This window comes from Hyla sarda, chromosome 9, assembly GCF_029499605.1.
Source record: "Hyla sarda isolate aHylSar1 chromosome 9, aHylSar1.hap1, whole genome shotgun sequence".
In the NCBI taxonomy this organism is placed as follows: Eukaryota; Metazoa; Chordata; class Amphibia; order Anura; family Hylidae; genus Hyla; species Hyla sarda.
Window position 1 is genome coordinate 28,220,984 of NC_079197.1, and position 23,492 is coordinate 28,244,475.

Here is a 23,492-nt window from a genome sequence, read left to right on the forward strand (position 1 = left end):
CGTATCGTCCCCTCCATTCATGTCTATGGGAGGGGGTGTGACAGCCGTCACACCCCCTCCCATAGACCTGAATGGAGGGGACGTGGCCATGATGTCACGTTCCCGTCTTGGAGGCAGCGCCCAGCACAGAATGCTGGGGGCTGCACCGAGATCACGGGGGTTCCCAGCGTCGGGACCCCTGCGATCATACATCTTATCCCCTATCCTTTGGATAGGGGATAAGATGTATAAAGCCGGAATACCCCTTTAACTCTGTCCAAGTTCACATTCTGAGTGGTTAGAATCAATTCAAGTTACATTTAAACAAACAGCTATAACTGGGAATTGAGGTGATATGGTTTTGCAGATCAGCACCATTAAAGGGGTACTCCGGTGGAAAACTTTTTTTTTTTTAATCAACTGGTGCCAGAAAGTTAAACAGATTTATAATTACTTCTATTAAAATGTTTTAATCCTTCCAGTACTTGTTAGCTGCTGAATACTACATAGGAAATTATTTTCTTTTTGGAACACAGAGCTCTCTGCTGACATCATGACCACAGTGCTCTCTGCTGACATCTCTGTCCAATTTAGGAACTGTCCAGAGCAGTATATGTTTGCTATGGGGATTCTCTCCTACACTGGACAGTTATTAAAATGGACAGAGGTGTCAACAGAGAGCACTGTGCTCGTGATTCAGCAGAGAGCTCTGTGTTCCAAAAAGAAAAGAATTTCCTCTCTAGTATTCAGCAGCTGATAAGTACTGGAAGGATTAAGATTTTTTAATAGAAGTAATTTACAAATCGGTTTAACTTTCTGGCACCAGTTGATTAAAAAAATACAAAAACGTTTTCACCGGAGTACCCCTTTAATGTGAATGAGGCTGAACCCCAATACCAGTCCTATCCTCCCATCAATCCAGGGGCCCAATAGAGCTGTCCATTGCATGTCTGTCACTTACCTCTCCTTGTGAAGTACTCTCGGGAGTAACGGCCTGACAGTGCAAAATGTGGGGGGATGTCTCCTAGAAGCTCAATGATGTGTGCTATGTGATCTGAAACAGGACATAGTTAACACTTAATTTTAACATTTTAATTTTAAAATATTATTTATTTACAACTTAGTCTTAGTGCCTCCATACGCCTTAGCTTTGTACACAGACTGTAATCCAGGTGATGCCCGGCTAAGCGTGAAACACGTGTTGCTCCAGTACAACACCCGCATGTAGTGTCCCCCACTGTCCTTGGATGGAATAAAAGCACTTTATGAAGAATTGGTGAGTGCAGCCTTTCAATTCTCTATATATTGCATTTGGACTTTAGGCTCTGCACCCCCAACTGTGCATATGGTCACAATCCCACACAAGTTCACTAAACTCCTGCAGACAGCAACCCACAAAGGGTTGAATCTGGGACACACACTTTTGAGTTCTGTATAAATTGTGATGAAAAGAGTAACAGTATAAGGAAATGTATTTCCCTCTTATTTATTAACATTGTGGACAAAATTTGTGCCAACTTTTCCTTTTTCCTCGCTTTCAAGTATTTATCCAAAATGTGGGCACCCTGTTTTTGGTGTCTTTTTCTCTTGCAATATTTCACTTACAAGAGAGGTTAAATTAAGGAAAACCAATGCACCAAAAGTTGCAGACATCCAAAAATCATGTTCAATATATATTCGAATATGGGAAAAACACATAAAAAATTAATATGGAAATAATAATAAAAACAAAAATAAACATTTATTAGTATGCCTTTGGGAAAAAAACAGGAGACCATATAAACCCTTTACACTCATTGACCTTGGTCAGAATTACATCTAAGACCCCACTGCTGCAAGGCTGACCATTGAGTGACCGAGCAGTCATACGTAGGTGGCGTTGCTTAGTTTGCCACAATTTCTGATGAGGTCATTTGTTTTTACGTAAGACTGCGGGTAATTGTAAAGTGACAGTACTGCAGTGTAGAGAAGCTACAGAACACATTTATCTCTGCTAAGGGTAGGGTCGCGTAGCAAATGCGCAGCGTATTTGACGCTGCGGATGCGCTACTGACCATCCATAGAGTGTGCCCGTCCCTGTGTTAGTGTGTCCTGCTTTGGTCTGCTCGCAGCAGCAATCCGATACTACAAGCAGACACACAGTGATCTGCGAGCTGCCGTGCGCATGCACAGTGTACTAACAGCTATCGAGGGCACTCTTGTCCTAGGAAGCAGGGGGAGCGACCACAATGTCTGTGAGTAAACTGCGCGTGTGTGCGGCGAATCGCAGATCACTGTGTGTCTGCTCGTAGCGGCGGATTGCTGCTGCAAGCAGACCAAAGCAGGACGCACGGGTAACAGCAGGAGGCACACTCTAGGGACAGTCAGTAGTGCATCCTCAGCGTCAAATACGCTGAGGATGCGCTACGTATGACCCGACCCTCAATCTGTATTATATTCAATTGAACTAAAATGCCCATCATGCCATGAACAATGAATGGCATCTCATAATTTCTGGACACTAGTTTTAAGGAATTAATTTATTTCTTTATTATAAAGAATAAATAAGTGAAAATTGTGTCGTCGTTAGCATCCAAGGTTCACACCATGATTTGTGTCTCTGAGGCACGGATACATGGGAAAACCGTCACAATGACATGCTGACGCATCCATGCTTGATGCCTGATGAAACCGCGCATGTGCGGTGAAACGCGTTGCATTTTATTCATTAAATCGTTCCTTACCTTATCTCTTGTGCCTGTCCTGGTCAGCGCCGTTCGGATCCTGCCGTATCCTGTGAAGTCGATATAATGTATCCGTGCTTTCATCCATTTCAAGTGTAGTCACCTAGCGACTGTGATTGGACAATTTTCTGAACATATCTGAGTTTTGTCTCCAACTAAAAAGTGCTGCTTCCCAGTCAGCTTATCGGTGGAAAATGACCTGAACGTAGTCACTAGCTGACTACGCTTGGGCCATTGAAACGAATGAGGCCTGAACGGGAATCATGTCTGAACATGGATACGTCATGTTATTTTGACAATGTTACCACGTATCTGTGCCTCAGAGGCGCAAATCGTGGTGTGAACCTAGTCTTAGTGAGACTAGAAGAGATTGGAAGGGGGGAAAAAAAAAACAAAAACTATCAGACTAACCAAGACCTGTCCACCCCATAAGGGAGACATATTCTTAACCCAATTTATTGTGGTCTGTACTGATGCCTTCATGTCTATAGGTTACCATGTGGGACATTATTTATGCAATACTCCATCATCCTTGCAATGACCCTAAAGGTAAAACACCACCTCAGAACATCACATACAAGTACATACACATGTTCTTTTAGAGACGATATTTTGGGTAGCAGCATACCTTCATCACGTGTGTAATCTTCCCCTGAATGAGGCTCAAAGAGATAATCTCCTGTCGCCAGCTCAAAGGCCTATGGGAGAAACACAGAAGAGTAAGTGCATTATCTACCTTCATCATCCCTATAAGTCAGTGTTTTCCAAACAGTGTGTCCCCAGCTGTTGCAAAACTACAACTCCCAGCATGCCCAGACAGCCTTCGGCTGTCTGGGCATGCTGGGAGTTGTAGTTTTGCAACAGCTGGGGACACACTGTTTGGAAAACAGTGCTCTAAGCACAGCGAGTAAGCAAAAAGGTAAGAAGCCAGACAAATTACTAAATTAGGCCCCACCTCCAGGACACCGTCAGGGGAATTACAGTTCTTTTTACCTATTTTTCGACCACCAAACAGAATAATAAAGATAATATAAAGAAACACTGAAGGAGTACTGTGGTGGAAAACAATGTATCCCCTATTCAAAGGATAGAGGATAAGTGTCTGATTATGGGGGGGTCCAACCGCTGGGGCCGTGGCTGTCACACCTCATCCATGCATCTCTATGGGAGAGTCGGAGATACAGCGTTCGTGTATCTCTGGGTGGCACATAGAGATATAGGGAGGGGGCATGTTGACCGCCGCTTTGCACAGAGCGGAGATCGCCACATAGAGTGGAGCGGAGATACGGTACCACATAAAAGATTGGTGTATAAAATGAGAGGGATTGGGCTGGGGGAGAATGTGTGTAAGTGGGTAAGTAACTGGCTCAGTGATAGGAAACAGAGGGTGGTTATTAATGGTACTTATTCTGATTGGGTGACTGTTACTAGTGGGGTACCACAGGGGTCAGTCTTGGGTCCTGTTCTGTTTAATATATTCATTAATGACCTTGTAGAGGGGTTGAATAGTAAAGTAGCAATCTTTGCAGATGATACTAAACTCTAAAGCGGTAAACACAATAGAGGACAGTGCACTGTTACAAATGGATCTGGATAGGTTGGAGGTTTGGGCTGAGAAATGGCAGATGAGGTTCTACACTGATAAATGTAAGGTAATGCACATGGGGAAGAAAAATCCGGGCTGGGACTATGTATTAAATGAGAGAACACTTGGGACGACTGATGTGGAAAAGGACTTGGGAGTCTTAGTTAACAGTAAATTTAGCTGTAGTGACCAGTGTCGGGCAGCTGCTGCCAAGGCTAATAAAATCATGGGGGGCATCAATAGGGGCATAGATGCCCACGACAAGGAAATAATTCTACCGCTGTACAAATCACTAGTCAGACCACACATAGAATACTGTGTACAGTACTGGGCACCAGTGTACAAGAAAGATATAGTGGAGCTGGAGAGGGTTCAAAGACGGGCAACCAGAGTAATACGGGGAATGGGAGGACTACAGTACCCAGAAAGATGATCAGAATTAGGGTTATTTAGTTTAGAAAAAAGAAGGTTTAGGGGAGACCTAATAACTATGTATAAATATATCAGGGGACAGTACAGAGATCTCTCCCATGATCTATTTATACCCAGGACTGTATCTATAACAAGGGGGCATCCTCTACATCTAGAGGAAAGAAGGTTTCTACACCAGCAGAGACGGGGTTCTTTACTGTAAGAGCAGTGAGACTGTGGAATTCTCTGCCTGAGGAGGTGGTCATGTTGAACACAATAAAAGATCAGGAGAGGCCTGGATGTATTCTGGAGAATAATAACATTACAGGTTATGGATTCTAGATTTATAGGGATAGAACGTTGATCCTGGGATTTATTCTGATGACATATTTGGAGTCGGGAAGGAATTTTTACCCTAGTATTTTTTTGCCTTCATCTGGATCAACTCAGTAGGGACTCATTAGGGATATAGGTTGAACTTGATGGACTCTGGTCTTTTTTCAACCTTATGAATTATGTTACTACTTAGAAGCTGCTGAAGTTGAGTTGTTCTTTTCTGTCTGACCACAGTGCTCTCTGCTGACACCTCTGTCTGTCTCAGGAACTGTCCAGAGCAAGAGAGGTTTGCTATGAGGATTTGCTCCTACTCTGGACAGTTCCTGAGACAGACAGAGGTGTCCGCAGAGAGCACTGTTGTCAGACAAGAAAGAACAACTCAACTTCAGCAGTAGGTAGGATTAAGATTTTTTAATAGAAGTAATTTACAAATCTGTTTAACTTTCTGGTGGCAGTTTATTTAAAAAAAAATGTTTTTAACTGGAATACCGCCTTTAAGACAATGTACAAATCTCATCATTACTAATAAGAGTGCAGCCATCTTGAAAACAACTAATATCAATAAAAAAGGCTTTTTAGCATCTTGGGTAATAACCCACCATACAGGCAGTGCTCCAAATATCAGCAGGGGTTCCGTATCCGGCACCTATTAAAACCTCCAAGGCACGATATTGCCGCGTCTGAATGTCGTCAGTAAAGTGTTTGTGCTGCAAAAAGACAACATTGGCCGAGTTACCAACACATATTTATTGTGATTGATTTACACTATGAACATAACTTGTATACTCACCACCCAGCATGCATTGCCTAAGTCTGCAATTTTCACTGATATTTGATCTGCATTTTGTGGGTCCAAAGGGTTAGTCAGGAAATCAGCAGCTTTGATGGACACTGTAATTATAAGGAGGAAACATTTTTTTTGTTTTCTTGCACTTAGCAGTAAAGTGAATGTAAAGTTGTGTCTGAAAGGTTCTTACGGTTTGGGGATAGGAGGCCGCCTCTTTCTCGTCCTCCAGAGATCCCAGATATGGCAGAGCCTGAGGTGGCGGAGAAGGCAGAACTGGAGAAACCAGACGTATGTGTATCTGGACTGATGCCCCGAGGACTCCTGTTGTACCCATTGCAGTTCTCATACATGCTGGAGGATTGAGGACTCTGAGCCAGATATGTGGTTTCTCCACTTCCTAGGGAGGAGTCTGCACCTTCATTGTCTACAGGGACGGATGGGATAGGATCTGATGAGGTAGGAAAATCAAAATCTTACCCACTTGGTGACTGTCTTTACACATACTATAGATAAATAGTCATTTTATTTAGCATGTCTATAGAAACATAGAATGTGTCAGCAGATAAGAACCATACGGCCCATCTAGTCTGCCCAATATTCTAAATACTATAATTAGTCCCTGGTCATATCTTATATGAACGATAGACTTATCTTATATGAAGGATAGCCTTATACCTATCTCTATCTTATATGAAGGATAGCCTTATACCTATCTCTATCTTTTATGAAGGATAGCCTTATACCTATCACTGTCTTATATGAGGGATAGCCTTATACCTATCACTATCATAATTATATGAAGGATAGCCTTATGCCTATCTCTATCATATATGAAGTATAGCCTTATACCTATCTCTATCTTATATGAAGGATAGCCTTATGCCTATCTCTATCTTATATGAAGGATAGCCTTATACCTATCCCTATCTTATATGAAGGATAGCCTTATACCTATCTCTATCTTATACAAAGGATAGCCTTATACCTATCCCTATCTTATATGAAGGATAGCCTTATACCTATCTCTATCATATATGAAGTATAGCCTTATACCTATCTCTATCTTATATGAAGGATAGCCTTATACCTATCTCTATCTAATATGAAGGATAGCCTTATACCTATCCCTACCTTTTATAAAAGATAACCTTATAGATATCTCTATCTTATATGAAGTATAGCCTTATACCTATCTCTATCTTATATGAAGGATAGCCTTATACCTATCTCTATCTTATATGAAGTATAGCCTTATACCTATCTCTATCTTATATGAAGGATAGCCTTATACCTATCTCTATCTTATATGAAGGATAGCCTTATGCCTATCTCTATCTTATATGAAGTATAGCCTTATACCTATCTCTATCTTATATGAAGGATAGCCTTATACCTATCTCTATCTTATATGAAGGATAGCCTTATGCCTATCTCTATCTTATATGAAGTATAGCCTTATACCTATCTCTATCTTATATGAAGGATAGCCTTATACCTATCTCTATCTTATATGAAGGATAGCCTTATACCTATCTCTATCTTATATGAAGGATAGCCTTATGCCTATCTCTATCTTATATGAAGGATAGCCTTATACCTATCTCTATCTTATATGAAGGATAGCCTTATGCCTATCTCTATCTTATATGAAGTATAGCCTTATACCTATCTCTATCTTATATGAAGGATAACCTATCTCTATCTTATATGAAGGATAGCCTTATGCCTATCTCTATCTTATATGAAGTATAGCCTTATACCTATCCCTATCTTATATGAAGGATAGCCTTATGCCTATCTCTATCTTATATGAAGGATAGCCTTATGCCTATCTCTATCTTATATGAAGTATAGCCTTATACCTATCCCTATCTTATATGAAGGATAACCTTATACCTATCTCTATCTTATATGAAGGATAGCCTTATACCTATCCCTATCTTATATGAAGGATAGCCTTATGCCTATCTCTATCTTATATGAAGGATAGCCTTATGCCTATCTCTATCTTATATGAAGGATAGCCTTATGCCTATCTCTATCTTATATGAAGGATAGCCTTATGCCTATCTCTATCTTATATGAATTATAGCCTTATACCTATCCCTATCTTATATGAAGGATAGCCTTATGCCTATCCCTATCTTATATGAAGGATAGCCTTATACCTATCCCTATCTTATATGAAGGATAGCCTTATGCCTATCCCATGCATGCTTAAACTCCTTCACTGTATTTGCAGCGACCACTTCTGCAGGAAGTCTATTCATGCATCCACTACTCTCACAGTAAAGTAATACTTCCTGAATGTATCTATATCCTTATGGAAATATGGTCACCAGTACTGCACACAATACTCCAAGTGAGGTCTCACCAGAGCTCTGTACAATGGCATGAGCACTTTCCTTTCTACTCCTAATACCTCTCCCTTTACAACCATGAGAACTTCCCTCTCTACTGCTAATACCTTTCCCTATACACCCACGAGCCTTGCCTTCTACTGCTAATACCTCTCCCTATACACCCATGAGCACTTCCCTCTATTGCTAATGCCTCTGTCTATACAACCATGAGCACTTCCCTCTTTCTACTGCTAATTCCTCTCCCTATAAACCCATTAACTTTTTCCATCTCTCTATTCACCCATGAGTGCTTCCCTCTACTGCCAATACCTCTCCCTATACTCCCAGGAGCCCTTCCCTCTACTACTAATACCTCTCCCTATACACCCATGAGCACTTCCCTCTTTCTACTGCTAATACTTCTCCCTATACACCCATGAGCCCTTTCCACTACTGCTAATACCTCTCCCTATACACCTAGGAGCACTGCTGGGGTACAGCTGAGGTACTGCTAATACCTCTTCATATACACCCAAGCATTGGTTGTACTATATGGCATATACTGAAAAACTGATATTAATCTGATCTCATGAAGGATCATTCATTATTCAGGATAACTATACTGTTAAAAATTACATAAAACTGTGCTGAAGTGTATTATCTCACTGATAGTCCAAATATGTGCTGCCTATCACGCAAGTGCAGCATGCACTCTATAACAGGCCCTCTCTAAAAAGGGATAAGCCCCCAAGAACTGTACATTCCATTACAGGCCAAAAAGACTCCTGTAAGGGTCAAGGATTGAGGGCCACTCTTTGCCAAATCATAGGGACAATCCATCTTTCTCCTGGCTCCTGCCACCAAAGTCTCCAATAAGGACTTGTAAATTGAGGTTGCCTTAAGCAGTTTTTTTCCAAACAGTGTCCTCCAGCTGTTGCAAGACTACAACTCCCAGCATGCTCAGACAGTCAACGGCTGGCAGTTGTAGCATTGCAACAGCTGGAGGCACTCTGTGTATTTCCATTGTCTACACATGTCTGTGGTAATATGACAACCACTACCAGCAGCCTAGGCCATAACCCTAACAACAGATACTACACTTAAAAAAAAAAACAATCTAGTTTCTGGAATATCAGATGGCAGAATAAAGGAATTTCACTGTCATTTTTGAAGAAGTTAAGAAGTAGAGATGAGCAAACTTACAGTAAATTCGATTCGTCACGAACTTCTCGGCTCGGAGGTTGCTGACTTTAGCCTGCATAAATTAGTTCAGCTTTCAGGTGCTCCAGTGGGCTGGAAAAGGTGGATACAGTCCTAGGAGACTCTTTCCTAGGACTGTATCCACCTTTTCCAGCCCACCGGAGCACCTGAAAGCTGAACTCATTTATGCAGGAAAAGTCATCAACTGCCGAGCCGAGAAGTTTGTGACGAATCAAATTTACTGTAAATTCGCTCATCTCTATTAAGAAGATTAAGGGTATGTTCACAGGTGCGTATTTTTACTCCAGAACTGTTGCAGATTTGCTGCTGCAGATTTTGCTGCCCATTGAAGTCAATAGGAAGCAAAATCTGCTCAAGCAGATCTGCAGCAGAAAATACGCACATGTGAACGTACCTTTAAAATGAGTTTTAAAGCTCTGTAGGATACTGTTTCTCATTGAAGAGATCCATGTACAGTCATGACCGTAAATGTTGGCACCCCAGAAATTTTTCTAGAAAATGAAGTATTTCTCACAGAAAAGGATTGCAGTAACACATGTTTTTCTATACACATGTTTATTCCCTTTGTGTGTATTGGAACTAAACCAAAAAAGGGAGGAAAAAAAGCAAATTGGACATAATGTCACCAAACTCCAAAAATGGTCTGGACAAAATTATTGGCACCCTTTCAAAATTGTGAAAAAATAAGATTGTTTCAAGCATGTGATGCTCTTTTAAACTCACCTGGGGCAAGTAACAGGTGTGGGCAATATAAGAAATCACACCGGAAAGCAGATAAAAAGGAGAGAAGTTCACTCAGTCTATGAATTGTGTGTCTGTGTGTGCCACACTAAGCATGGACTACAGAAAGAGGAGAAGAGAACTGTCTGAGGAATTGAGAACCAAAATTGTGGAAACATATCAACAATATCAAGGTTACAAGTCCATCTCCAGAGATCTAGATTTGCCTTTGTCCACAGTGCGCAACATTATCAAGAAGTTTGCAACCCATGGCACTGTGGCTAATCTCCCTGGGAGTGGACGGAAGAGAAAAATTGATGAAAGGTGTCAACGCAGGATAGCTAAGATAGCTAACGCATGGTGGCTAAGCAGCCCCAAACAAGTTCCAAAGATATTCAAGCTGTCCTGCAGGCTCAGGGAGCATCATTGTCAGCGCAAACTACCAGTCGACATTTAAATAAAATGAAACCCTATGGCAGTAGATCCAGGAGGACCCCACTGCTGACACAGAGACATGAAAAAGCAAGACTACATTTTGCCAAAATGAACTTGAGTAAGCCAAAATCCTTCTGAGAAAACGTCTTGTGGACAGATGAGACCAAGATAGAGCTTTTTGGTAAAGCACATCATTCTACTGTTTACTGAAAACAGAATGAGGCCTACAAAGAAAAGAACACAGTACCTACAGTGAAATATGGTGGAGGTTCAATGATGTTTTGGGGTTGTTTTCCTGCCTCTGGCACTGGGTGCCTTGAATGTGTGCAAGGCATCATGAAATCTGAGGAATACCAACGGATTTAGGGTTGCACTGTACAGCCCAGTGTCAGAAAGCTGGTTTTGCGTCCGAGATCTTGGGTCTTCCCGCAGGACAATGAACCCGAACATAGGTCAAAAAGCCCCCAGAAATGGATGGCAGCAAAGCGCTGGAGAGTTCTGAAGTGGCAGCAATGAGTCCAGATCTAAATCCCATTGAACACCTGTGGAGAGATCTTAAAATTGTTGTTGGGAAAAGGCGCCTTCCAATAAGAGAGACCTGGAACAGTTTGTAAAGGAAGAGTGGTCCAACATTCCGGCTGAGAGGTGTAAGAAGCTTATTGATGGTTATAGGAAGCGACTCATTTTAGTTTTTTTTTTGCAACCAAATATTAAGTTAAGGGTGCCAATAATTTTGTCCAGCCCATTTTTGGAGTTTGGTGACATTATGTCCAATTTGCTTTTTTTCCTCCATTTTTTAGTTTAGTTCCAATAAACACAAAGGGGAAGATTTATCAAAACCTGTCCAGAGGAAAAGTTGCTGAGTTGCCCATAGCAACCAATCAGATCGCTTCTTTCATTTTGCAGAGTCCTTGTTAAAAATGAAAGAAGCGATCTGATTGGTTGCTATGGGCAACTGGGCAACTTTTCCTCTGGACATGTTTTGATAAATCTCCCCCAAAGGGAATAAACATGTGTATAGCAAAACACGTGTTACTGCAAATCTCAGGGGTGCCAACATTTACGGCCATGAATGTATGTATGGAGTCATAGGCAATGCTTCATGGGAAAGAAGTATGCAAATTCACTCTCCCCCAGAAGAACGAAAACTGTCTCTTTAGTGCCCCCTACTGGCCACACTTATGCCAAGACTAAGGATATTAGCCAAGCCAAATCCATCTGTAGACAGAATTTTGGGGGTTCTTGCCCCTCATCAGCCCGGACTAGAGGTACTGACTGGGTGAGAGGTCAATGGTGAAGCTCAGGAGGTGGAGGTGGGGTACCGTTTCTAATTGAGGATATCCAGTTATGAAGAGAGCTATACATGCAATTGTCCATTGAAAAAAGTATGAGGACGGCAATGCAGTCCGCCCGGTCCTAGCACCACCTGCCTGATCTCTGATGGTAATTCCGTCCAGAGATTCGGCCTTATGGTGTCGGCAGTACATACTTACTCTCCCTGTTGCCAGTAGCGTCATGGCTTTCTTGGGAGCCCCATGACTTGTCATTGTGTCCCTGCTGACATTGGTCTAGGATGGGAATGCCTAGACAGCCATTGCCGGGCCCCAGCTCCTCCATGTTGTGGATGTCCCTCAGTCGTTCTTCCAGAAGTTTCTGCTGACGCTTCTGTTGTCTTTTTAACTTCTTTTTCTTGTTTTTAGAGACTTTCCCGTTCTAAAATAAAGTTACACAGAAAAAGCACATGAGGAAAAATAGATTTAATGGCTCTTATTTATATTTGGCTAAAGCAGTGTGACCAATCAGATCATAGCTGTCTAAGAAGATTTAAAGGGGGTACTCCGGTGGAAAACTTTTTTTTTTTTTTAATCAACTGGTACCAGAAAGTTAAACAGATTTGTAAATTACTTCTATTTAAAAAAAATCTTAATCCTTCCAGTACTTATTAGCTGCTGAATACTACAGAGTAAATTCTTTTCTTTTTGGAGCACAGAGCTCTCTGCTGAATCACGAGCACAGTGCTCTCTGCTGACACCTCTGTCCATTTTAGGGACTGTCCAGAGTAGGAGAAAATCCCCATAGCAAACATGTGCTGCTCTGGACAGTTCCTAAAATGGACAGAGATGTCAGCAGAGAGCACTGCGCTCGTGATGTCAGCAGAGAGCTCTGTGTTCCAAAAAGAAAATAATTTCCTCTGTAATATTCAGCAGCTAATAAGTACTGGAAGGATTAAGATTTTTTCAATAGAAGTAATTTACAAATCTGTTTAACTTTCTGGCACCAGTTGATAAAAAAAAAAAAAAAAAAAAAAAAGTTTAGTACCCCTTTAAGACCCCCAGACACATTAGTGAAAACACTGCTGCCCCCTTTGTGTATGGAAATCTCCCGACAAAGGATGTTGGGGGAAGAGATGGATTGGGCATGTTGGATTTCAGCTACATGAGCGGCTGCTGGAGCTGTCTGGCAGCGGCTTATCTTCCCTTATCTTCCATTCAGAACACATGAATGCTCAGCTGAGCCGATCATTCATTTGTATGGTGGGCTGGGATGAGATAGCTGTAAGATAATCTATCACAGTGTTTCCAAAAAGGGTGCCTCCAGCTGTTGCAAAACTACAACTCCCAGCATGCCCGGACAGCCAACGGCTGTCCGGGCATGCTGGGAGTTGTAGTTTTGCAACAGCTGGAGGCACTCTTTTGGGAAGCACTCTTTAGTGCAGCAGCTTCCGCATTAGTTAGAATAGAAAAGCAGTCAGAGCCTAGGAGGCGTGCATTATATAGAATGATAGGCGCTGCTTGAAGCATCTCTCTGCTCTATATAACAGAAGGGGGTCCAAGGTATGGAAGCCCCCTCACAGGAGGTCCATATGCCTCAAATGATCAGATGGGACAGGGCTTGTCCAAATGGCACCACCGCTTTAATATCATGTACCCAAAAAAAATGCAGCAGATTCATTTCAACAAAATAATGAATGAAAACAGAGAACGATACAGTATAGAGAGAGAAAAAAATTCATTTAATCTGGCATCCTACGGTCCATAAATGCAGTTCCACAGCTCCATGACATCATTATGGCTCCATGGAGCTTTTCGGAATGACAAATGATTTAAAAGAAACCAGGCACATTAAAAATGCCGTCCGTCCAACGTATAGAGCAGGAGGAGCTGAGCAGCTGTAAATCTCTGCTTATTCTGGGCTAAGTAGTCAAGTGGGCGGTCCTATTCTACAGCTACAGCTATCTGTGTATATAGAGAGCTGTCAATCACTGAGTAGGACCGCCCACATGCCTAGTCAGGATTGAGGAACTTTTCCTACAAAACCATACATAAATCTGCTCAGCTCAATCTAATCTATAATGATGCCTACAAAGTGGACTGCATCTTAACCCCTTAAGGACTCAGCCCATTTTGGCCTTAAGGACTCAGACAATTTAATTTTTACGTTTTCATTTTTTCCTCCTCGCCTTCTAAAAATCATAACTCTTTTATATTTTCATCCACAGACTAGTATGAGGGCTTGTTTTTTGCGCGACCAGTTGTCCTTTGTAATGACATCACTCATTATATCATAAAATGTATGGCGCAACCAAAAAAACACTATTTTTGTGGGGAAATTAAAACGAAAAATGCAATTTTGCTAATTTTGGAAGGTTTCGTTTTCACGCCGTACAATTTATGGTAAAAATGACATGTGTTCTTTATTCTGAGGGTCAATATGATTAAAATGATACCCATTATTATATACTTTTATATTATTGTTGCGATTAAACAAAATCACAAACTTTTTAACCAAATTAGTACGTTTATAATCCCTTTATTTTGATGACCTATAACTTTTTTATTTTTCCGTATAAGCGGCGGTATGGGGGCTCATTTTTTGCGCCATGATCTGTACTTTTTTTTTGATACCACATTTGCATATAAAAAACTTTTAATACATTTTTTATAATTTTTTTTTAAATAAAATGTATTAAAAAAGTAGTAATTTTGGCCTTTTTTTTTTTTTTTTTTCCGTTCACGCCGTTAACCGTACGGGATCATTAACATTTTATTTTAATAGTTCGGACTTTTAAATTTTTTGACATTTTTTTTTACACTTGAATAGTCCCCATAGGGGACTATTCATAGCAATACCATGATTGCTAATACTGATCTGTTCTATGTATAGGACATAGAACAGATCAGTGTTTTCGGTCATCTTCTGCTCTGGTCTGCTCGATCACAGACCAGAGCAGGATAGCAAACCTCTCCTGCTCTGGACAGTTCCTAAAATGGACAGAGGTGTCAGCAGAGAGCACTGTGGTCAGACAAAGGAAATTCAAAAAGAAAATAACTTCCTGTGGAGCATATAGCAGCTTATAAGTACTGGAAGGATTAAGATTTTTTTTAATAGAAGTAATTTACAAATATGTTTAAAGGGAACCAATCATCAGATTTTACCCTATATAATGCTTGGCAAAGCCGCCGTAAGTAGTCACCTGGGCGGGGAGCTCTTCTCACCTACTCCCGTTCTTCGGCCGGCAGCGACGCCCCCTCCGCTTGATTGATGGGCCGCCATATCGCTGTGCTCCGTCCGTTCAGTGAGCGGAACAATGATGCGGCCCATCAGTCAAGCGGAGGGGGTGTCACTGCCGGCCGAAGAACGGGAGTAGGTGAGAAGAGCTCCCCGCCCAGGTGACTACTTACGGCGGCGGCGGTGACTAGTTTATAACTTCATATCTTCACCATCCCTGGGGGCAGGAGCATCCCCCGGGAATGGTGAAAATAAAGATTTTACCCTATATAACGCTTTGCCAAGCATTATATAGGGTAAAATCTGATGATTGGTTCCCTTTAACTTTTAACTTTAAATGTTGTGGGTTCCCTTTAAGTCAGCATTTTCTCAACGGTGTGTCTCCAGCTGTTGCAAAATGCATGGTACATGGGCCCTATAAGTTTTCATCACAACTTTTCATCTATCTACAAGAAGGGTCTGATCATGGGATCTCTGGGACCCTCATCAAACGCGAGATCAGGGGTCCTGTGTCCCCAAATTGAATGGAGCAGTGGTCGAGCATCTGCGCCGAGACTCCATTAAGCTCTATGGAGCAGAGGGCATGATCAACCTCCATTCTATACAAACAGGGCGCAGGGGCCTCGTTCTTGTGAGGGTCCTAGAGTTAAGCCCCCCCCCAATCATTCAGACAATTATCACCTATCCTGTGGATACAGTTAAGTTGAGATCACGGGATAAAACCTGTAACACCTGTAAGGCCATGTTCCCACAATGAAATTTCTGAGCGAAATCCGGTGGAAAAATTCAGCTCAGGAACTGTTGCAATTTTTCAATGGGATTCTGCTGCACTGTGCACACGGTGGAATTTCTACTGCATATGTTTAGGCTGCAGAGATTTCTATTCCAGTCTCCTCCGAAAGAATGAACACGTTCAGAAATGCGGAAATGCGCCCCCTTCATAAACGGCAATGAATTTCTGAGAAATGCATTGCCGTTTATGGAGGCGGCGCATTTTCGAGCGGTCCTAGCGCCAGCAGAACATGCAATTCGCAGAATGTTCACCTGTTTTCTAGTCGTGTAAACATGGCCTTCATGTCACCAGTCTGGAAAAGATGAGTGACAACCTTTGGCTGCTGTAATGGCAACCTTATCAATTGTCACAGAGCCCTCTTAAAGTGTACCTGGCATTTGGAAAACTTTGTATATATGGTAGAAAATACCATTATATGTGTATTTGTAAAATTCATTGGTCAAAATGTTTTTATATAATTTGGGTGAAAAAATGCTGTCTTGTCCGTGATGCTAGGGCATGTGTGTCTCCGTGTGAAGGCAAAATACAGGAAGTGTGGGTGGACGGGAGCCGGGCTCTGTGCACCGAGGACAAGCAGGGCTCTGTGCACCGAGGACAAGCAGGGCTCTGTGCACCGAGGACAAGCAGGGCTCTGTGCACCGAGGACAAGCCGGGCTCTGTGCACCGAGGACAAGCCGTGCTCTGTGCACCGAGGACAAGCCGGGCTCTGTGCACCGAGGACAAGCCGGGCTCTGTGCACCGAGGACAAGCCGGGCTCTGTGCACCGAGGACAAGCCGGGCTCTGTGCACCGAGGACAAGCCGGGCTCTGTGCACCGAGGACAAGCCGGGCTCTGTGCACCGAGGACAAGCCGGGCTCTGTGCACTGAAGACAAGCCGGGCTCTGTGCACCGAAGACAAGCCGGGCTCTGTGCACCGAGGACAAGCCGGGCTCTGGACAAGCCGGGCTCTGTGCACCGAGGACAAGCAGGGCTCTGTATACTGAGGACAAGCAGGGCTCTGTGCACTAAGCCTTTATAACATGCTCCCGGCTCACACAGCAAACTCACTAACAAGCCAGTAGCCTGCACTTAGCCTTGCTTGTCTGCTCACACTTTCTGCACACACAGGCAATAGTTGCAGGGACAGCTTTTTTTCACTCAAAAATATACAATTTTTTTTTAACCAACGTATATTACAAATATACATACAATGTTATCTACATTATATAAAAGTTTTTTGCATATAACAGGTACACTACCCATAGACTGACAAAGGACAAATACTGACCATTTATTTCATTTCATTACATAATAATGACCTAGTGATGCCGGATTAAAAGACTTTTACTAAACAGAACATACAGAGTATATACTCCATATAAAGCCATGCACAGCAACCCACAACGCACAGATGTCACAGACTGAACATCCTTTTTAGGTACATTTTTCTCTCTATTGTCTTGCTGCAGCAGACATAGTGTTGTCATATACTTAAAGTCAAGTTCACATATGGATCCACAATTACATTAGAGAATTACATACATAGTGATTCCATAATATACTGTAATGATTGGTCCCTGTATAAGCAGAGGTCTGCAGGACACAGCAACTCGGGCCTTAGGGATTGTTTTGTATATATTTGTTCTGGTGCATATTCGGATATATTTAGTGTTTATGTATATTTTTGCTTATATAAGTAGTGTTACTTTAAAAAGTACCTGTCACCAGATAAACTTTTCTAAACTAACTCAGTCTATGTTCCCTAACTACTCCTATCACCCCTCCAGCCCTTAAAAAAATTCAGAGCTTTAAAAAGCTGTGTATTATACTTTCTTCTTGCTCACATACTTTCTTCTTGCAATTTCCCAGTAAGAGAAAGTGGGCGTTTCCTAGCAGGCATGACATCACTGAAGCCTGCTGGGGGACCACTTCTGCCCTCACATGGTTGCAGTGCTGTGATGAATAGAAGACATCAGGCCCTGTGCAGCTTTCAGTCTGTGTTGCTATCAGTGAGGCTCTCCTGCTGCCTTAAGTCTGTGCAGCTTCCTGTGAGAATCTGTGGAGCTTTCACTTTCTGTGCAGTTGTCAATCAAACTCAGTGCAGAGAAACTTTCTGAATTTGAACATCTACCAGGCCGGGAGGAGACCAAACTCACTGTATTAATTGTGGCAGGGAACAGAACAGAGCCACCTAGTGGCCGTTTTTTATATTACATTTTAAACATATTTATGTTGATCATTTTAAAAGCAAGTGAATGGGAAAGTGTCTGCTAATTACAAATTACAAATTTTGTTTGGTGACAGGTACTCTTTAAGTGTTTGCTTTTGCACCTTGTGTTGGGGTGTAGTATAAGGTTGGGTTAAATGGAGTTTCTGTGGGACTTTGATATATACAGAAAAACCCTGGTTCAGGGATGTCTGTACTGGGGGCATGGGATGTGGGACCAGCTCAGGGCCTCCTGTTGTGTGAGGTCACCAGTAAGAGAGGTAAAATAAATCAAAACCTATATAAATTGGGTATCCTTTTAATCCTATGGGCCTACAAAATAAAGATACTGCTTCATTTTTTTACCGAAAAGTGTACTGCGTAGAAGCTGAAGACCCCAACAAATAATTTTATTTTTTATTTCTGTGAGTGATGTCATTACAAAGTACAAAACAAGCCTCATATGGGTCTGTAGGTGGAAAGTTGAAAGCATTATTGCTATTAGAAGGTAAAGAAGAAAAAACGGTTTGAACATCAACTGGTGCCAGAAAGTTAAACAGATTGGTGAATTATTTCTATATAAAAATCTTAATCCTTCCAGTACTTATCAGCTGCTGTATACTCTGTTGACACCTCTATCCATGTCAGGAACTGTCCAGAGCAGGAGAGGTTCACTATGGGGATTTGTTCATCCTCTCAACAGTTCCAAACACAGACAGAGGGGGCAGCAGAGAACACTGTGTCCGACTGGAAAGAACTACACAACTTCCTCTGGAGCATACAGCAGCTAATATGTACTGGAAGAATTGAAGGATTAAGATTTTTTATATAGAAGTAATTTAAAAATATGTAAAACTTTCTGGAGCCAGTTGATTTTTAAACCCCCCCCCGTTGTCTAAACATTCCTATTCCAAATTGTTCTGTGATACCACTGAATAATCAGGGCATGGAACAGACATGTAGTGTTGTGCATGATGTACACAGCCCTCCTGCTGGTTATCGTGCAGCTATTTGACCATATAAAGGTAGTGCAGTCTGTGACAAACTCAAGAAACCTTTTACGGAGGCTTATCCTAGACACTTACCAAGTTGTGATGTGTAGGAGGTGCGGAGCTGACTGATTATACCCAGCGGATAGGACAGGAGAGCAGAAAGGAGCAGGATTTAAGGAAACACAAAGAAAGACACCTTAGCCTAAAGCGTTCAGGAGAATAACAGTTAACACCTTGTTACCACTGAAAATGAGAAAGAATATAGCGGCAGTGAGTCTGTGCGAGAGTCGTACATGGTGGTGATAAAGTACGGCTCTGTGCAGTTAGTATTAGGGTGCGGAAGGTATGACGCTGGTGTGAGATTTTCAATGAAACATTGGAGTCACTCTAGAAAAGATAGTAGGCAATGTTTATGGGCGCCTGTATATAGGCAGCTGACTACAGGCTGTCTTAAAGGACATCTGCAGCAAAATACGGCTTATCCCCTATCCACAGGATAAGTGTCTGATCGCAGGGGGGGTCCGGCCGCTGGGACCCCGCGATCTCCTAAACGGGGCCCCGCATTGCCGCTCTCTGAGGTCGATTGTACGCCCCCCCCACATACAGTTCTATGGGAGAGACGCGCCTCCTACATGTATCTCTAAGGGTGGGGGAGGCAGCGTTCGTACCTCCCCACCTCTCCCTTAGAGATACATGTAGGAGGCGTGTCGACCGCGACGTCACGCCTCCTGCAATGGAGCGACCCCGTGCAGGAGATCACGGGGGGTCCCAGCGGTCAGACCACCTGCGATCAGACACTTATCCCCTATCCTGTGGTTAGGGGATGAGTTGTCTTTTGCTGCAGATGTCCTTTAAAATATCTACAGTAGGTTCGAAAGGCAGAGCAGTCAAGCATACATATTGCCGCTCCATTCAAAGTCTATGGGACTGCTGGAGATAGTCGAGCGCAGCGCTTGGCTATCACCAGTAGTCCCATAGAGCAGTGCACTTGCTTGACTACCGCTCCATTCAACCAAGGGAACACAGGATCCCCATTCTTGTAATCGTTGGGGATAACTGTGATTCGACCCCTTCCGATCAGGCACTTATAGGCGATCGGATTTGATTATAAGAAATGGTCAGAATATAATCAGAATGCCCTCACGGCCTGAGGGAGGATTTTCCTTGAAAACACTTTCCAAAGGGAATTGTTACTCGAAAGCGATTTCCTGACATTTCTTGTTTTCTAAAGAGTCTCCAAAGTCATGGAACACCAACACAGATGACGTCAGGATACTCACCAGCGGACCCAGACGGGGGAGGTTCTCCAGACTGCTGCCAAATGGTGGCCTCGGCAGCGAGACGTCTGATGTACCCCTCCCCCACACACATTAATATGTTTTCTGGCTTGATATCGGTATGGATGATTTTGCATTTGGTGTGGAGATAATCCAAGCCTTGTAATACCTGAGTGAGGGACCAAAAAGGAGAAACAAAGTTACTGTAGACCCCTGAATCAGTGTTTCCCAACCGGGTGCCCCTAGCTGTTGCAAAACTACAGCTCCCAGCATGCCCGGACAGCCGAAGGCTGTCCAGGCATACTGGGAGTTGTAGTTTTGCAACAGATCGAGACACACTGGTTGGGAAACATTGTCCTTATGGTAAGGTATTCCCTGTGTGGGCAGTGAGATGCATTGGCAATACAGGATATTAAAGCTAGTCATATATATACATCTATATATATAAAACTCAATGTGTGTATGTAAATATGTATGTGTGTGTATGTATGTGTGTATGTTCCACAAAAACTTTCAAACGGCTAAAGATATTAACATGAAACTTGGCCACATGTTACTTATATGTCAACAACAAACATAGGATAGGATGATTTAACCCTTCCTCACCCCCATTTGCCAGGGGCGGGGCTTATGTTTAGAGTCCCATTCAAGTCAATGGGAAATATATGTTACTGCATAACTTCCAAACGGCTGGAGATATTTTGATAATACTTGGTCACATGTTACTTATATGTCCACTTAAAATATAGGATAGTTAATTTAACCCTTAACTACCCCCATTTGTGAGGGTCAGGTTTTTTTTTTTTTTTTAAAGTCCCATGCAAATCAATGGGAAATGTATGTTCCCATATAATTTCCATACAGCTGGAGCAATTTCATTACCTGGTACACATATTACGAGTCAGGATATGAGGACGGGATAGGAGGTCGGGATAGGAGGAAGGGATAGGAGGTCGGGATAGGAGGTCGGGATAGGAGGTCGGGATAGGAGGTCGGGATAGGAGGACGGGATAGGAGGTCGAGATAGGAGGACGGGATAGGAGGTCGAGATAGGAGGTCGAGATATGAGGACAGGAAAGGAGGTCGGGATAGGAGGACAGGATAGGAGGTCTGGATAGGAGGTCTGGATAGGAGGTCTGGATAGGAGGTCTGGATAGGAGGTCGAGATAGGAGGATGGGATAGGAGGTCGAGATAAGAGGTCAAGATATGAGGACGGGATAGGAGGACGGGATAGGAGGTCGGGATAGGAGGTCGGGATATGACCGCAATATATGAGGACTGCATATGAAGTCAAAAGCTTCCTCCTTTGTTTATTTTCCTCCCCAAAAAGGATTAGGAAGGAAAAACCGGGCAACGCCGGGTACTCAGCCAGTATATATATATATACATATATATGGGTCGAGCCAAAGTCAAGAAAAATTGAGCAGTCTGATTTCAACAAGAACGATTCTTTAGTTCTTGGGGAGAAAAGCCACAATCAGTGTCTGCCTGCAGCTTCCCTATTAAAACACATGCATGCTCGACCATGCTGAACGTTCATGTGTATAAAATTATTTGGGAGCAGTGTTAATTTTGATCATATGATTTGTTTTAGTTCTAGTTGACTATCATAAGATTTTAGCTGACTAAATCTACAGTAGACGTAGTCAAATAAAATCAAATGGGTTTAAGTAAAAATGTAATGAAAGTCCTAAAGAAATGCTCTGAAATGGCTGACAATCCCATAAACTGATAAGCTTGTCTCACTCAGCGTACTCTTCTCCTGGCATTTCTACTAATCAGTTGGGGTCCCGGCACTCAGACCCTGACCAATCAAAATTTTTGTCATATATCTACAACATGTTAAAGGGGTACTCCGCTGCCCCAGTGTTCAGAACTTTTTGTTCCGAACACTTGGAGCGGCAGCGGGGGTCATGACATCACGACCACGCCCCTCATGACATCACACCCCCTCAATGCAAGTCTATGGGAGGGGGTGTGGTCGTGACATCACGACCCCCACTGCCCGCTCCCAAGGTTCTAAACGCTGGGGGACCCCCGCGATCAGACATCTTATCCCTTATCCTTCGGATAGGGGATAAGATGTCTAGAGGCTGAGTACCCCTTTAAAAGCTTTTTTTAAAGTGACAGTGCCCATTCATTTTAATAAAGCAAACCAATTTTACACTCCTCAAGTAAATAGCTATTACCCTGTTATAACTTATGGTCTTAAAGCGCAACTGTTATGATTTTCCATCCCCCCCATACACTAATCCCAAGATGAGAAAGTTGATAACAATGGCAATTGAGAAATACCTATTGATGCTTTCTAGTAGTCTTCATCAGCCTGAAAAATTGTTTATATTGCGGTCAGCAAGAGTCAGATAGGCACAGCCAGAGGTTTGCAATGCCATGAGATCCCCCCACCTATCCCCTTTCCTTCAACACTGGGACTGCTGTGATTGACACCCAGATCCTAAGCACATGCACTCTCCATCAATTCTTCTTGCGCTTGGCGAGTTCTCTAAAAGAGTAATCGCTCGCACGGCCTCCCGGCTCGGCACGCCTGCCCAATGCTAGTGGTAGACAGCTCGATCACTATCTGCCTCTAGCATTACGTTCAGAGAAGGCGCAAGATGTGATGGAGGGTGCATGCGCTGAGGACCTGTGAGTCAATCACACAGATTTTAAACAACAACCTTTAGGGGTCACCCCCAAGGGGTAAGCCCTAAACTAGAAATCCTCCCCATTAAAATTTAAATCGTACCCATCATATCCAACAATTTTTTTTTAAATATATCACTCAGTACCTAATCCTGACCATGTACATTTAATTTAGCTCACTAGTCTGAATTCCTCAATGGGGGCGTGGCCTCACTGTGCAGGTCTCCGCCCCCTCCCTCAGTATGCTGTCTGCTCACATCTCCCCTAGCATTAGCAAAACTACAATTCCCAGCTTGTCCTCACTGACAGTAGCAGGACACAAGCTGACAGTGGGAGGATTTTTCCCACTTGTCAATCAAGAAAGTGTGTCCATGACATAGGTGATGACTCATGGACACAGCAGGACTAGTATATGTCCAAGCAGGCAGGGGGGCAGTTGTTTGACTGGCTTTTTCTGTATGAAATACTGAAAATTTTATAATGAGAGCAATTGTAAAACCTATTGGCTATACATGCTTTACAACATATCAAAAGTTTTTGTATCTGACAGTGC

At 42.7% G+C, this 23,492-nt stretch overlaps 1 protein-coding gene across 2 annotated transcripts in view; it reads right to left on the reverse strand.

Moving 5' to 3' along the window:
- Positions 1–23,492, reverse strand: part of SRPK3 (SRSF protein kinase 3) — a 47,854-nt gene that overhangs the window by 2,390 nt on the left and 21,972 nt on the right. The window contains exons 8-15 of one of the 2 annotated variants that reach the window (XM_056538254.1): positions 20,299–20,464; positions 19,112–19,143; positions 12,033–12,252; positions 6,012–6,245; positions 5,825–5,925; positions 5,634–5,741; positions 3,331–3,400; positions 941–1,033 (exon numbers count right to left, since the gene is read on the reverse strand). In XM_056538254.1, coding sequence (XP_056394229.1) covers positions 941–1,033; positions 3,331–3,400; positions 5,634–5,741; positions 5,825–5,925; positions 6,012–6,245; positions 12,033–12,252; positions 19,112–19,143; positions 20,299–20,464 — 1,024 coding nt within the window. Of the gene's footprint in view, positions 1–940; positions 1,034–3,330; positions 3,401–5,633; positions 5,742–5,824; positions 5,926–6,011; positions 6,270–12,032; positions 12,253–19,111; positions 19,144–20,298; positions 20,465–23,492 lie in introns of both variants that reach the window. The other variant, XM_056538253.1, reaches the window with a different exon arrangement.